This window comes from Anabas testudineus, chromosome 21, assembly GCF_900324465.2.
Source record: "Anabas testudineus chromosome 21, fAnaTes1.2, whole genome shotgun sequence".
Lineage (NCBI taxonomy): Eukaryota > Metazoa > Chordata > Actinopteri > Anabantiformes > Anabantidae > Anabas > Anabas testudineus.
In genome coordinates, this window is record NC_046629.1 from 6660748 (window position 1) to 6677318 (window position 16571).

General features: G+C 42.1%; 1 protein-coding gene across 3 annotated transcripts in view; it reads left to right on the forward strand.

Annotated features, from left to right (window-relative positions):
• Positions 1-16571, forward strand: part of sema5ba (sema domain, seven thrombospondin repeats (type 1 and type 1-like), transmembrane domain (TM) and short cytoplasmic domain, (semaphorin) 5Ba) — a 128854-nt gene that overhangs the window by 67693 nt on the left and 44590 nt on the right. For all 3 annotated transcript variants that reach the window (XM_026375954.1, XM_026375953.1, XM_026375955.1), the window contains one exon: positions 16104-16166. In XM_026375954.1, coding sequence (XP_026231739.1) covers positions 16104-16166 — 63 coding nt within the window. The remainder of the gene's footprint in view (positions 1-16103; positions 16167-16571) is intronic.

Here is a 16571-nt window from a genome sequence, read left to right on the forward strand (position 1 = left end):
CTGTATTTTCTATGGGGGGGAAAGATATCAGCCATCATCAGTCTTTCTGTGGAGGCTCTCAGAGATTGTGGGCTGCAGGTATTGAGAGGTCAAAACGCTTAACGCTAACTGTACTGCCGAGCTGTGTAAATTAATTTTCTTATGGGAGCACTGATTGCTTTCTGAATGTGCACAAGCACCACAGTTTGAGATTTGGAGTCAGAATAGTCGTGTGTTGAGGTGTTGGTGCTGAGTTGAGTTTATTTGAACCGACCCACATATGTGTGGTATTTAGGACATTTTACTATGATATGTGATGTTCTTTAAAAATTCAACTCACCTTGTCACTAACATATAAAGGACGAAACCACTTTATTTTATTTTTAACAACAGTCACCCACGATAGTTGGCTCCTGACTTAAACCACTGAAAAACTAAACTGTGCACTTGACACCAGCGGCTTCTCTCTGGAACCACGTCGACCTGTTGAAATAGATGCAAAGCTCGATTGGCTTTGCCTTTAAAAAAAAAAAAAGGTTGTCCATTGAGAGCAGGTGAAAGTCATACTGACGCTGTTTAGAAATGACTTGCTGATTGATTGAAAAGCAAACCAGCGAGGGTGGCCCACTCACGGTCTAATCACAATGCTGCATTCTCTGGCCTCCCATCATCATCTGTTTGGACTGGTTGGCCTGGGTTTTCCAAGTGGGCCATTATCAGGTCCTGTAACCACACACCGCTGTCACCAACACCATCCTGCCCCCCCTGTTAGTTTCTGCTTTTCTCTCCTGTGTCAAGCTATTAGATATTGTGTCGGTGTGTGTGGTTTGTTTGTGTCATTATCCGTTACACCACCCAAGCAGAGAGCTGGCCTGCACCAATCTGCCAAAATCCAAAACAGCCCCTGCAGGAGAGATTAAGAGCTGGATATATATATGTGCTCGCTTTATATATGTATATGCGTGCAGAGGCAGACAGGTTATGTAAATGACGTCTTTGCAGAAGATTTTAAAGGTACACCATGGCCAGAGGAGGCATCAGCTGGGGTGCTGATTCCAGGGCTTTTAAAGGCTGAGCCCAGACTGTTGTGTTCAAGCACCTGAGAGAGCACCTGCCCTGGCCATTAGTGAGCAGGCAAGCGTAGAGGAATGAATGTGCAGGGAATGAGCAGAGAAAGAGAATTAGAGCGGGAAAGAAAGAGAGGAGTCGAACAAGGAGAGTCAGGGAAAAGAAGGAAGGATTGAAGGACAGGAAGGACAAAGAAATTTCCTATAAAACAACACTGAAAATCACACATTTTCAGGAGTTGACATGAAGAAAAACAAGAAAACGAATATAACTCAAGAGAGAACATGAAGGAAGTGAAAAACTTTCAGTCTTCCCCAGCTCAGCATTTGCTCCCTGGACATTTTCTGCACTGAACGTCTGTGTCTCTGTGGAGTTGTACAAAATAGTTTCACCAGGTTTTAGTTCCTGTACAGAAAGTGTCCATGGAGAGCATTCGCAGCCTTCAGAGACTGTTTTTGTAGAAGAAAAGAAGACTGTGGCCAAGTACCTGGAGGCTTTGAGGTCCAAATAAATAATAGGAATATTTCCCTACTGACTGAAAACAAGAGCACATACAGTGAACAAAGCACTTCCTCATGGAGCTGCTCAGACAGATGACCACATATAACTGTTGTCATGTAATGATGAAACGGTACCGTGTACATATAACATTGTTTAAATGTTAGCTTTTCCCTTTATTTAATATAGGAATATAATATCTGTGTTTTTGGCATCATGTCATTTACAGACCTCAGCGCTAAAGTCGTGCTTCAGGTAGCTGACTGGCATCAGCTGTTCATTCATGCATTATTATCAGAGGTTCATTCATCGGCTCCGTGGCTACTTGCCTTTTTACATCTGACTGTACTTCAAGTGGCCAGAACTGAAACACATCACTGAAAACACCTTAGGTGCACAGATTTAGGTTCGGTTGATTTGTGTGGGTTTGTGGCGTGGCTGATGTGAAGGTTTGGGGGAAAGAATCCAGCTTTTGTTATCACCTTGAGATTGGAATATGCATACAAACACCCTGTTCTTTACCCAGATCTTGTACTTGAAACACACACACACACACACACACACACACACACACACACACACACACACACACACACACACACACACGCATCATCATCACCCACCCATCTACCTCACAGCGGGACTGCTCAGGCATCCTACTTGTGCAGAGCAGAGACTCTGAACATCAGATACTGCAGCATATTCTTAGAGTTTGGCATGTGTCCTTCACCCTTCTTCTCTTTTCATTTTTAAATACTTCTCCGTCTCTCTCTCACTTTCTCTCTCTGTCTTTTCGTGGGATGCAGTACCAGTATTAGTGCTGGTGGTGGGCCTGATTGCAATCCACCTACATGCTCTGTCCTAGAAGGACCCACTGACAGAGCTCTCTCTCTCTCTCTCTCTGATGTGCCGGTCGGCCTGATCTCTCCTGCAATTAGAACAGCGAAAGGAAGGTGGTGGGAGGTGCGTGTCTCCTGTGTGTGAGTGTGGTGAGGGATAAAACAGAAGAGTGGGAGAGTGGTTAAAAACAGCAGAGGTACAGAAAAGCTCAAGTGTTGGAAGGGTGGGGGAGGGAAAGGAGAGCTGAATCAAAGGCTCCGTTTCTGTCATCTGCTTCTCTCATTGTTTATTTTCCTTTCTCTCAGGATGCAGATCTGCCAGATGTCAATTCCACTTCTGTCAAAAAAATAAATAAACAAAGAAGCGGTAGTAACTTTTGATGGGCAAAGTTTTCATGTTAAAGATGGGATTGGGCTCCTCATTCCTTTTCTCTCCCCTTCTTTTGTAGTTTCAAAGTAATAGAAAATAACACAAGCGGAGCTCTGTTTAGCCTCTTTCTTTCGTCTGCATGTTGCAATGTAGTAACAGGAGATAGAATATTGATTTGTCTCCAGCTAAAATATTTGCTCAAGATCACAGAGCTACAGAACGGCACTGATTGCTTTTTTTTCTCCAGGTTTTTTGGGAGTTAAGGTAGTCGGTGTCCTTTCGCTTTGTGTCTTTTTGCTCTGTAGTTTTTAACTTTAATATGGCTCGAAGGCCTTTGGTCACATACACTGTTCACACATGCATTCACATTATTACTACAACTACGACGTGCACGCACTTCAATCCTCCTTCCTTCTATATAAATATATTTTTTTGCCTTTCCCACATGCACTCACAGATGTGCGGTTATCTGACAAGGTCAAGGCCTTCTGCAAGAAGATGGTGAAGAATGTAGCTGCTGGTATCAGCCACTCAGTTGGTACAGGGTCCTGACCTGACTTTTTACTCCGCTTAAGTACGAGCATTGACAGAGATGGAGCACGTAGGAATTGAAATAAGAAGAGGAGAACGAATAGTAATGGGAAGGAGGTGAAGTGCAGGTAGAAATATTCAGGAGTCAGAGGAACATTAAAATAACCTGCTTCTTGCTGTCATTTTAGCAGAAATACATTTCATGCATTTTGGACCCTGTTCACTTAAAAGCATGTTTAAAAGCATCCCAATAGACTATTCATGCGCTTACTAAGTTTCAAGCACCCATATTTTAAATGTAGCTTGTTTTGTTGGCAGTAGTATTAGTGATTTACCTTTTGAGGCGGTGTACTCCTGAAATATTAGCTTTCATGTATAGGTTAACCTGTGAGGGGAGCTGTTAAAGCTCATAAAAAGCCATAAAAATGCTTATGAACAGTGAATAATGTTCAGAGCTGTTTAGAATAACTTCAGATTAAGTGAAATCATTTTGGTTTCAGCAGTGGAAAAACAGAATGACAGGACATAGTGTTCGCACAAAACAAATGAAACCTGTGTGTAAGAGAATGATAAGGACGAACCGAAGGGGGAGAAATCAGTTATTACATGTAAGTGTTGAAGAGTAAATGGAGGAGAGGAGGAGGAGGAGAGAGGTCTTCGTCAGTCTATCAGATAATCCCTGCATAGATAAGCCGGCAGCAACATGGAGGTGGAATGTAAACATCATATTACTGTCTGGATCTCCACATAACTGTCTCCATCCATCCACCTTATGTATTTCCTCTATCGCTCCCTCTCCCATGTTGCGTGATACGTTCTCTAAATCCCATCTACTGAAACAATCCCAAGGCTTCTGTCACTTTGTCCTCAGTAGAGCATTATACTCACTCATGTTGTCCGCTGTTGCATTCCTGTCACCTTCATTCCTCCGTTGAATCTTTGTTTGTGCCCATTCATAATCTCACTCTCGCGTCTCGAGGGTTCGACCATTTTAAACTAGTGAAAGAGTTTTTGGGGAGTTTCCTTTTCCCAGTTTGAGGCTATTTGAGGTTGAGGTTCAGACTGTGAATCCCCTTTAGTCAAATGTATGTAGACATAAAATGTCTTTACTCCAAATGTTGTTATACTTTAACTACTGCAGGCTGTGCTGCAGGAAATTATAGACATATATACCCACCACGGCAAAGCTGCTCATTCATCCAAACTTGTATCTCATGTCATTGTAACACCAAGACGTTGTAAAGAGTGCAGACCAGTAGTTGACTTCAGTCCCAGTTTTGTCTCTTACAGCTCTGAAACTCAGTCACTCTGCTCCTGTAGGTGTGCTGCTGCTGCTGCAGTGTTCCATGTGATAGAGCACAGCCAAGCATTTCCCTCTGATTGGTTTGCCCTTTTTGTAAATGCATGGGGGGTAATGGAGTTGTGGAAAGGACAATGGTGCTTTTTTTGTGTGATTTCACTCTTTTTTTTTTTTTGCTTGTTCTGTTCCAGAGCTCCACAATTTCAACAATCATTATCCCTGATATGAAGGAACTCACAGTCACTTTTTTTTTCCAGAGCAAGACTTACTTGAGGTGACCTCTATTTTGTTGTGTCTTTATTTTCCAAGTAGGAGAGTTTTTTTCTTTCTTTCTTGCTGTGAGCATGTCAAAAGTTCTGAGAGAGGAGTTGTCCCCTGTGTGTCTGGGGCCTGGGATTTGTCCTTGACGTGGTGTTTGTGTTTAGGGTTGTTTGAGTTGAGTTGTGGTCTGTAGCTCCCACAGCAAGCCGATGATGAGCAGCCCCCAGGTGGCCGTCGTGCTGTGCAGCATGATGGTCTGTCTCTTTAGGGCTAAAGACCTCTTTACCAGATGCGAGCCTGAGATACAGGCTGACAGCGGCACTCAAGCAAAACTGCACTGTGGCGTCACACACGTGTGTTTTTCACTTTCAGGAATTAAGCTATAAAAGTACGAAATTACAGTGCACGTCCCTTTTTATCTATTGTTATTATCAGGACAGTTAATTTTATGTATGTATTTATTAATATGTGTGCAGTATGGTACTTTTACTGGTACTCACCTGCCTTGATGCTTCTTAAAATTAATGTTAACACACTGAAATATTCAAAATCAAGACGCTATGTTTTAATAATTGCACCACTCCTTCATATAAATGTGTTTTTAGATACCTTTTTACCATTATTTATTCTGGAATATTTCAGAGGATGATTTGGTTATGATAAATCTTACATTTAACAAGTTAAAGGTAAAAAAAAACAGTGGGCCTAAAACAAGGCCATGACCGTTTTCATGTTTATAGTTTTTCCTGCTTTTCCCTTTGAGTGTTCCATGTTCAATTCACCAAAGTGTCTTAACTGGACAAATCTATCATAGATCACATTTCAGACTGATTACAGTCTCTTGTGATGAAGAGCTGCATGTCCATAAAATGTGATCATTAGCATAACCACATTCAGTCATGTATGACTGAATGTTTCATGAAGCCGAGCTTCAAGTCTGCTGTCAGAAATCTGCAGACTAAAGCACAACAGATTTAACAGTGACAGCCGGTCGCAGTAGAAAACAGAAAACAGAAAATATTAATAGTACATCCGTCAGTGACGTGCGATTAGAGCAGTACCGTGGAAAGAGTGTCTGTTCATTATATGTGAAGTTAGACACTTTAAACATGTGCAAAGCAGTCGCCCACATATTAGCATAAGACTTACAGGTGATTTTACACTGTCAGGTGTTGTAAATTCTAAAAACAACAGCACAGCAAGGGAGCAAGTTTCCATTTATTACAGAAATTTAGAAGCTGCTGTGAAATATGCCAATAAAATCACAAAAATCTAAAACACCTCTCAGTAAATTAGCAAACCAGGATGGTGTTATAGGCCTAATTTGTTATCGTCTACAATGTACGCTTTAATTAAATCAATGTCTGTCAAATTTAATACAGACATTAATTTCATTTTGCTCTTACCTAAGAGAAAACTCGAAGTATGTTAACATTGATGACTAAAACTAACTCTCTTCAATCACTCATTAAGGACAAATCGTTTTTGTGTAAGGAACAATATCTGTTACAATACATTTACCAGTTGAGGGAACAGCTGGTTTGTCTGTTTCCTGATGCTTCGTCCCAGAGTGCATTGTTTCCCTGTGGTGGATCAAGGTCAGGAGAAAAAAGTGACCTAAGGGTCAATAGGTCAACTGTCACAGTTTGTTCCTTTAAACAGGAAATGGCTTGAGTAAACTCCCTCATCGACCGCTACTGTTGGAAATGTCCCAGTGCACCAGAGGAAAAATAAATGCATCTGTTAATGTAGGTGTTTTTGTAGGAGCCTTGTGATTCCTCTGGGGCAGGAGGAACTGGCATCTGGTTAAGCTGAAGACACACTGACCGGTTCTCATCCAGGCTTTAGTGTGAACAGTAGTAGAGTATATGAGCTACAATCCACACAGAGCTGAAGGGCAGAGTAGATTCATAAAGGAAGTCTTCTGACTGCTGTCTACAAAGTGGTCAACCCAACAGCACCGGCCCACCTGAACTCCCTCATCCTGGTCTACAATCCCTCTCGCTCACTGTGCTCTGCAAGCGAATGACATCTTGTTGTCCCCTCACCTCACCGGAAGAGATCCATGGCAAAACTCTTCAGCTCGGTTGTTTCTTGATGGTGGAAGGATCTACCACCTGTGCATGCTCAGCTGCCTCAATTGAGACTTTTAAATCTACCAAAAATAACAAATAAAACTTGCACTTAAACCATATCAAACTGAAACAGCCCTTTCTAGAGCACTTTACTTAGATATTTTGCTTTTTACCTCACTTGTAAGTCGCTTTTGGACAAAGCGTCTGCCAAATAACTAAATGTAAATGTAAGTCTGGAATCAAATGAATGAAAGGCCACAGACGAACTGACCCTCTCGGATATTCATCCCCTTGATTCGCCCACAGTATCAATGTCCTCTCTTTTGCCCTAAGTTTGATGAGTCATGGCTGATTCCATTCACACCCTTCATTAATTTCTGGGCCGCAATTTGGCCGGAGATTTAATTATTGATGCAGCCTTTGTTAGAATGGAAGGATAATCTGTGAGCTAAGAGCAGGAGGGAGCTACTTGTCATCCTGTAATGTCCCACAGCTTAGATAACCAGCCTGGGAAACAATAACTAGCTCTAATGGCACACAGGACGTACTGTATGTGCCATGTTGCCTCCATGTATGCAGCATATTTTGTGAGTTATACAAGGTGATTTAAGTATGGACTTATGTTTCCAGATAGTTTAAACTTGTATTGGCTGCTGAGGGTTAGGGGAAGAAGAAGAAGAAAGAGAAGAAGAAGAAATTATTACATCACATATATTAATGAAAAATATAAAAATGCATTGATGCTTTTTAGAAGGTTTGATGCAACTGAGTGAAACACAAGCTATTTTTTAAATGGGCAAAGGAGGAAAAAGCTCTAAATGGCTCATGTCCCGTGTTAAAAGATGCTCCTGAACACACCACTACATATTACAACTTCAAGCAGTGGCAAGATGAGCACAGACACAGGTTAACACTAGTAAACAGTCTGTTGATAAATGATAAATGCTCTTTTTAACACAAACTGTGAGGTTTATGTAAGCACTGCGTCCTCTTTGCTATGTTCGTGTGCACATACATCTGTATTACCTGCATCTTTTTCTGTACTTGTGTGGGCACATACAGTACAGTACATTACAAAAACAAAAAAAAAAATCTTTGAGAAAGGGAGAATAAGCCACTGTGCTGGTTGGTTGGTCATGGAGAGACTGTCTGCTTTCACCTGCCAGCCTCCCTAATGTGGAATTACAGTGAGTGGGAGGCAGCAGCAGTGTGAGTGGGCAACCACAGGCTGTTAGCGCATACTGAACCGTACAGTGTCTTCAACGCTTTCACATCAGAGGAGGAAAAAGCAGCTTCCTGTCCCCAGCTGCAACCTCTTGAATTGCTATTGTTGTAAAACACACACCACTGTGACTGTAAAACAGCTTCTTTACATATTTATACTCACACAGTCACAGAAAAACATATTTCTGTATTTCCTCCACATGTCTAATAGAACACTGTGGGATTTATTGAACACTCAATTTTGATATTTTTATGTGTTGTTGGGCTTTAAATGAGTTTGTAAAAGATATATAATCCTTTATTAGGCTTGGTATTATTGTAAGTTTTCTTATAGTTGTCCTCAAGAATACATGGGAACAACAAGATTGCATGGTCAACTTAACAATCTCTGCTGCTGAAACTCTGATCCTTCTACTTGGTGACTGAACTTCTTTAATGGCATCCTCTGTGGTTTACCTGCAAAACTCATCAGCAAACTGCAGCATGACCACAACTCTGCTGCTCATATACTCTCTCATTAAAGTTCCATAACACCACCATCCTTCAAAAAAACTGCACTGGCTCCCCGTCCCTCAGAAAATACCCTTCAAAATCCTGCTGCTTACTTGTAAAGCCCCTTCATAACCTGGCCTCCCACCATCCCTGCACCCACTAAAATTTGCCTTTAACCACTGATTTCCACCTTTGTTCCTCTCTGCATTTTATTGCAGACTTTGTGTTCTCACTCTCTTGTTTTCCCCGTGGGTCCTTCATTTTCTTGGAAACATCCCAACCATGTTATTCTCCACCTGTCCACCAGAGGCCCCCAGAGTCACCCACTGTTTTCCCTGCTCCTCTCTGCACACCTGCTCTTCTAGTTCTAAATAAAGCCTCGGTGATCATTTGCTGGCCTCATGCTTGTTTGTCATGTTGTCTGTGGTGCTTATTTGCTCTGGTGTTGCAACCTTTCCTGTATTGTACTGTATGTTTACCTGTTAGAAGATACTAGATGCTGGTTTCTCTCTTCAGTGTAGATATAGAACAATTCTGATATTGTATTACTCTTATTTGAGGTATTTTAACAAAATCACCTATTTAAAAACCTTTAAGATCCTTTAATTTGCTCTGATTATGATGTTAAGGTGCATCAGTGTTTAGTGAACACATCTGCGAAACAAACGGGAAATCTGCCCGAGCATCTTGTGTAAACTTGGTGTTTTCTATACACTCTGTAGCATCTTGGTGTGAAATTGAATCACTTTCAAGAAGGCATTGACACATATTTGTTGAGCAGAATTTAGTGTTTTAAACTTCGCTGCTACTGGAATGAAATCTTTGTCAACATGCTGCTTTTCACGCTTGGAGTCAGGCTGAAAAAGCACAAGTTGTCAGGAATGTTTGAAGGTTCAAATTCATGGCTGAATAGCTTTTCTCCCCCTGCTCCTCTTCTTTCCTGCTGCTAGTTGCTAGTAGCTGTATTTTCCAGCAATGTGGACGTTTAGTGAGAACTTTGAAAAGGGTCTGGTGTGAGCTGAACTGCAGACCCTCCCTCAAACCGCCTCCCTCCATGTCTGCAGTATTGTGTCAACTGAGGTGTAGGTTAGTGACCTCATGCTACGCTGGCTCAGACTGTCTGAATGTGGTGTTTGACAGAGAGAGCAATGTGCAAAGAGACTGCTGGTGTGTGTGGAGAGAGTATAAGAGACAAAGGAAAGGATGTGGGTGTGTCTTTGTAGAACAATGAGCTGCAAGACAAAGGCTTGTTGAAACTCGTTGGTTTGGTAAAACGTAAACCATGAATCAACGTGTTTACAAAAGTAAATGTGAACATAGGAGTTATTATTGATCTGTTCATTAGTATCTCCATCAAATGGTGGAGATAACAGAAGATGTGCATGTTCCTATCAAAAGATACATCAATATTGTCTTAGAAAACACTTTTAATTAGAAACTGATTTTAAAAATGAGTCAAATGATTCAACAGGACTACTGTAGATCCAGGGCTGATGCTTAACAGAACCTTATGTCTGATTCTCCATCAAAACACGGACTGTGTCTGTAAAATAAATGAATAAGAGTTACTGAATGTACTCATAGCAAAATATTCAAGCACATTTGCAAAAAGATTTCATTTGGTGCTGAAATGAATGAAATCCTATTCAAACTGTTCCCTTGATTTCACTGAATCTGATAATGCAGCATATTCACTTTTAAAAAAACACAACCCGCTGACATGTGCAGACTTTTCAACATCTTTTCCAAAAGGCCACCCTGTCTAAACCTTTACTTCTGGAAGGGCACAGCACCTCTCAGTACACTTCTGCACACTGCTCACTTCCTAAGTTGGCCCCGGAGTTGCCATCAGCTGCGTTTCACCTGTCAGCCAAAAGATTCACCTGCGGGGCAAAACACCCATGCAGTCTCCTGCTTTCAGCTTCACGCTCACACTGCCTGTGCTGTGCTATATGTAGGTGTACTGCAGCTCAAGTCACAGAAAATGCCAAAGAATAACTAGAAATATAAATGTTACTGTGGACTCCCAGATGCTTGGACATTACAGGATCATGGAAACAGCAAAGCTGTGTGATTTACATTATGACAGTGTTTACACAGTCATAATTTTATTCAGCAATTAACAATCAAAACTTTTTGTGCTGGACAAAGATGGACTGTCTGCTACCCAAATATCAACTATCAATCTATTAAGCCACAGATTTAAAATGTAATTGTAGTTAATTAATTAGCATTAACAGAGAAATAAATAATCATAACTTAACATAACCTGAGGTTTATAATCAGTTTCACACACTAACAATGTGTCACTGGTTTCCCACCTTTGAGCACCACTGGTGGTGTTCACTGTGTTGGAGTTTCTCCTCTGCACCACCTCACTCACACCAAATTGTGCCAAAATTGGCCATATTGTTAAGGTGTGTGTGTGTGTGTGTGTGTGTGTGTGCCCACATGTCAGGTGTAGGTTGTTTCTTAAAATAGCTGATTAAATACATCGAGAGAACAAAGCTAAATTCAATAGAAAGGGGAGTGGAAATAACTGGAAGCAATCAGCAGGGTCAAAGTTGAAACAGAGAGAGAAAACAGACTGTGGATACTGTGGATACTGTGGATTCGTCATCTCCATCCTGTGTTACAACAATTAAAAACCATCCAGAGGAAATGTCAACAGTAAAATGCAGCAGGATGAGTGAGGAAGAAAATATGAGGAGCCCACGAGGTGGTGGTTTATGAGAGAGCGGCGACACGCTGAACATTTCTCCTTCTTATGAACGTCTTCCAAATTTGTAATTACAAACAACCTGTTTGCATGAATAATACATAAAAAGCAGTTTATGTGGTTTTATGCTCCAGAGTATGAAATGAGAGTAAATATTTAAATGTCACAAATTTTCATTATCGGTGCTTCCAGAGTGGAGTTCGTTAGACTCGAGGCATTTTAGCAGAATGTGCTGTTGCAGTTACAGTGAGCTGAACATATTACGTGTTAGCTGTAGCTTAATACAGGCTGGTGAAGTTATTAGGTTTTTGTCTAATAGTCTATCTCTTTGAGAATAAACTCACACCGGTTGAGTGCCACCACACTGCGCTCGTATCGGAATCTATCTTGACTGTAACAAGTGCCAGACAGCTACTATTCAAACAGCCATTACTCCCCTGACACACTTATTTACAATATTCATGAGTTATAATTAGTTGTCACACATGATGTTAGCACTGTGTCAGTGAGAGGCAGCCTTATCAACACAGCACCACATGTCAGGAATGGCCACATTTGCAGCCACTCTCTGTACTTCATTAGCGTTTCTCGCTCTCCGTCTTCTTTTCTTTCTTTTTTTTGTTTCCTTTCTCTGAGTTTCTCGTAAAAATAGAATTCATTTTCGGGCCCAGCCACCATCTTTCTGCAGTAAAAGTGATGGATCCTCTTCCCTGCTACTAATTGTATTTTCTGCCTATTTTATTTGCCTATAAAAAATTCATGTTTTTTGCGCCTCTTCGCTCCTTTAAGAAAGATGCCGCGGGGAGAGATTTTCTTATTGTGTCTAGGGAGTTGAGAAATTGGGAGAAATGGGGTGTCAGGCTCAGGTTTGGAAGGGGAATTGATGGCAGGGAGTGCACATGGTCGTTGGCCTCGCTAATAGATGGGAATGAACTCTAACATGCATCTGAAGCTACAGGCACCAATAATAAACAGAATCTGTGGCCTTGGGCGTACTCGGGCGTGACAAATGGCTGTAAGTTGCTGTCTGAAAGGCAGACGACTTTTTAATTGTGTGGCATTTTGTGAAACGGGCACATTCATTTCAATTACATTTCAAGTAGTTTTTTTCTTAGCTTCTTCTAGTTATGACTAGTTTCTGTGTATGAACACTACTGATACAGACACAGTGGCAAGAAAAAGTATGTGAACCTCTCGGTTCAGAAACAACCCTGAGTGACAGCCAGAGATTTGAAGGCATCATTGGAACTGACTAATATCTGTGTTCATGAGTCTACAGTGGGGCGCAGGGCACCGCATATAATCATGAACACATCCCAGATCAGATCATGTTTTATGACAAATTAATGCAGAAAACCATTTTGTTTGTCTTCTTTCTTGCTACTGTATCTGTAGTCTAATAGTCCTTGTGTGTTTTGAATACACTTACACCTCATTTGTGACCAGTGTAACAGATCCTTGAAGACTGTACTTAACTGTGTGTATTGTAGCAGGCGGTCTAAACTCTCTCTCTTGTGTTTGTATTTACATATTCGAGGAAAAACTGAAGCTTTTTTTCTCCTGCTTCATAAATTTGAAGTGATTTAAATGAACAAGATGTCAGTCTTCATAGATTCAAGCTGTCTTGGCACATGGCATGAAAAGATGCTTTAAAAAAAAAAAAAGGAGAGAGTAGGAGAGATACGTGGTTGAGCTGCTCTGCAAATGCATCCGGCAGACATTCACACACTGGCTAAACTGGCAGTGAATCATTTCCAGCAGTGCTGGAGCTCGTATGTGACAGCCAGGACTGGTGGATATGGTTGTTAGTTGAAGAGGCGGCGGTTGATGAAATGTGACTTTGACACAGGAAACCGTTTTTTGTCTACTACCAACATTTTTAATTCTGACACAGCAAATTAATCCATCATTTTCTCTCCTTCTCACACCTTTCGTTATGTTCTTGGTAAAAACACAAAACATTATACAGCTTTCATTCACCCTGTTGATGGCACTCGGGCCATTCAGGGTTTGGTACAGTGGGAAGGTATTTGAGGGAGAGGATGCTGAGGCAGAATTGGTATTCTCACAGGCTCTGTGTGACTGTGGCTTTGTTCCAAAGTGGTGTGAAGAAGAGATGGACAGAGGGAAGGGGAGGAGGAGGCGGAGGGAGAGAGGCACTTTTTGGTGAAGGTCAGCGGGTTAAGCCGATGGGGATCCTTGGAGATGGGGCCCTGTTGAAAAGATGGTAAATGCCCCAAGCCATGATTCATCGCAAAGGCATCCATCACCCGACGTGTGCGTGTATGTGTGTGTTTACAATGACGTCACCCCATCAGTCCCCAGGCTGTCACGGGCTGACAGCCAGGGGCTGTGGAGGAGCCGTGTTTTTATTTCAGCAGGCGGGGTGATGGACTGCCGCGGAGGGGGTGGGGCTGCTCTCTGAATGGCAGGTGCCACGCTGGTCGCTGTGCTCACGGGATGTGGATTCGAGGTTGTTTACTGCCTGCGCAGAACGAGCAGAGCGACTAGACAGTCGGGCTCCTGCAGATCACATTAGCTACTTTTTGTATTTCTTATTTCGTCTATTTCACGTTCGGCGTCTGGAGCTCGAGTTTCATTTTAATCACAGTTTACTTTATATAGCCGTCCCCTGCTGCTGCTGCCTCTCTCTCCATGGCTGTCTGAAGCAGGTTAATTGAAGGGAGCTGCTGTGGGAGACGGGGAGATGAGCTATAACTATCAATATGGGCCAGAGCCCACTTATGGTGCTCTACCAGCTGCAGCAGCTAAACATAGCTTTATAACACCAACGAATGTGTCTCAATCTTCAGTTTGAACCTGCACTTACAGGACATATGGTTGTGGAGTGAAGAGGGTTTGTCTGTTTTCATGTTTGATTCAGTTTATGGTTGCGGCTGCTCTACTCAGACTAAGTGGAACATGCTGCTTGTGACACACTGGTCTCTCTCTATGGTTTCATGCTTTACTGTTTTGGTTTCACTCTCATCAACCTCATTTCTAAATGCAACAACAACAAGCAACTACAACTGGTGCATGTTCCACTTTCTTCACTGGCTAGTTGCTAACATTGTTAGCCATTATATGGTTATGTGTGTTTATTGAATAGTGAAGCTTTAAATTGTGTCTCAAACTATGAAACATGGTGAAAGAAGAACTTCTTTTGCAGCGTTTTGGCAGCAGACACAGTTCTGGCAGAGTGATCCATCAAAAAACAATCACACAGTTATGAATTTTCTATTAATATAAGCTCAGAATGAAAGCATTAAAAGAAGTCCTTGGATCATGTGCAGATGTTTGACTGGCTCATTAGGCTGTGGCTAGTACTGTGCAGTGTGGCATTTTCACTCATTATCAAGAATTTATGCCGAAGTTAATCATCCCAAATCGTGAACTTCCACTCCTGCAAGCATAGTTGATGTACTCCATGATCTGTGAAATAAAAGCTCTATTTATTTAAAGCGAAATGAACGCTCAGTGAATTTAAACTCCACATTTTCTCTCCAAAAATGATGTTGGCAGATCTCTTAAGTTCTCATTAAATGTGCTTATCCTGTTTTTAGTTCCATTTAAATTCCTAAAGAGCTTCATTCTGTGCACTGAGGATCTAAAAATGTGATTAACTCAAAACTATATTTTCCCAGCAGAATCACAGAGTCCTGAGGCTATACAGTTTTAGTCCCTTCCGCTGAGCTTTAATTAAAGCAAAACGAGGATCCAAAAAAGCATGAACTTGCCCCAGGACACGTGAAAAATGAAATTGTCCAAGACTGCATATAGGTGTTGAGAGTCTGTGGATCAGATTTAGGTTTTTACTCGGGTTGGTTTCAGTTCTCCATTTGGCTCCTAAACTACTGACCCAGTTTTTGTTGACTCTTGCTTGGCCTCACTTGGCAGGCTTCACTGAATGTTGGTTCACAACTTTGTCCCACTGGCCGATTGTCCTGGAAAGGCACATCATAAGCTCTAGATAATTATCTGCAGCGGGTCCTCTCGTGAATGGCAATCCCTGCTGGAGAGGAGAGAAAGGAGGAACGACAACAGGCAGATAGATGGAGAATTAGATTGATTTAATATAATGCCATGCTTGTAACTTGTCCATATTTGGGCAGCCTCCCTGTTTGGACAGTGAGATCAGAGAAGAGGAGTAAATGGGGGAGGGCTGGGGGTCCCCTGGCACCTGCACATGTACAGTTTATGCCAAGAGAGGGACGTCTCTCAACTCTCTTAAAAGGAGCCAGTGCCACTCTGGTGGCCAAACAGTGTTTGTGTGTGTGCACATGCATGTGTGTTTGTCCTGCAGTCGTGCAGCGCTGCAGCCTGCATCTATAATTAAGCCCAAGACACAACCATCAACCATCAACAGGAGTATAACAGGCCAGTGAGATGGAGGAGGGAGGGGGGGGCTGGTAGAGGTGAGAGCTGCAAACTTTCTGAGGAAGAGAGAGAGAGAGAAAGGAGAGGGAGAGAATCCATTTACATGCTAATGCTGTCCTCTGCCTCTTTGGGTACGTTGCCCGCTACCCTCGAATAAGCTCTTCGCTGGCAAGCTGGTCGCCATGTTTACACAATAAACAAACAGCAATGAGGTTAAAGTCTTTTCATGCATCTTTTTGTGCGTGCCTACAGTATTAGCAACAGTCAGCTGTTGCATAACTGTGTTGTGGTGTCTGAAGGTCTCAGCCGACTGCTTTTCGGCCTCTTTGTCATCATGCGACTTTTTTTTTTTCTTGTTTTTGTTTCCTAGGCAACAGAATGGGCACCAGACGAGGAAACCAAGAAGTCCTGTCAGAGCAAAGGCAAAACAGAGGTAACCTTGATCCCACCCCAATTACAACACTTGATGTCAGCACTGCCTGGCTGACAGAAAGGCCATCCTAATATCGCCTGGCTGTGGTGGTGAGGTCCTTATGGGCCTCATAGGAGGGCTCTGTATGGAACAGCTATTTCAGACCCTTCAATCAAAAGTTGTTTTCCAGAGGGCAAAGGGAAGGAAGGGAAAATATGCACTAGCAAGCCTAGGGCAAGACAGTGAGCACATAAAAAGACTTCCTTTCAGATATGCCTAATAACCAACGCTGCCATCAGCTGTCTTTCTTCGATTGTTTAGTGAGAACCGATTGCGACGTCATTTTATCTCCCACAGTCTTCGCAGAGTGACAAATGATACCAAAAACAAAAAACAATCAATTCTCTTTGAAGCCTGTATCACTGC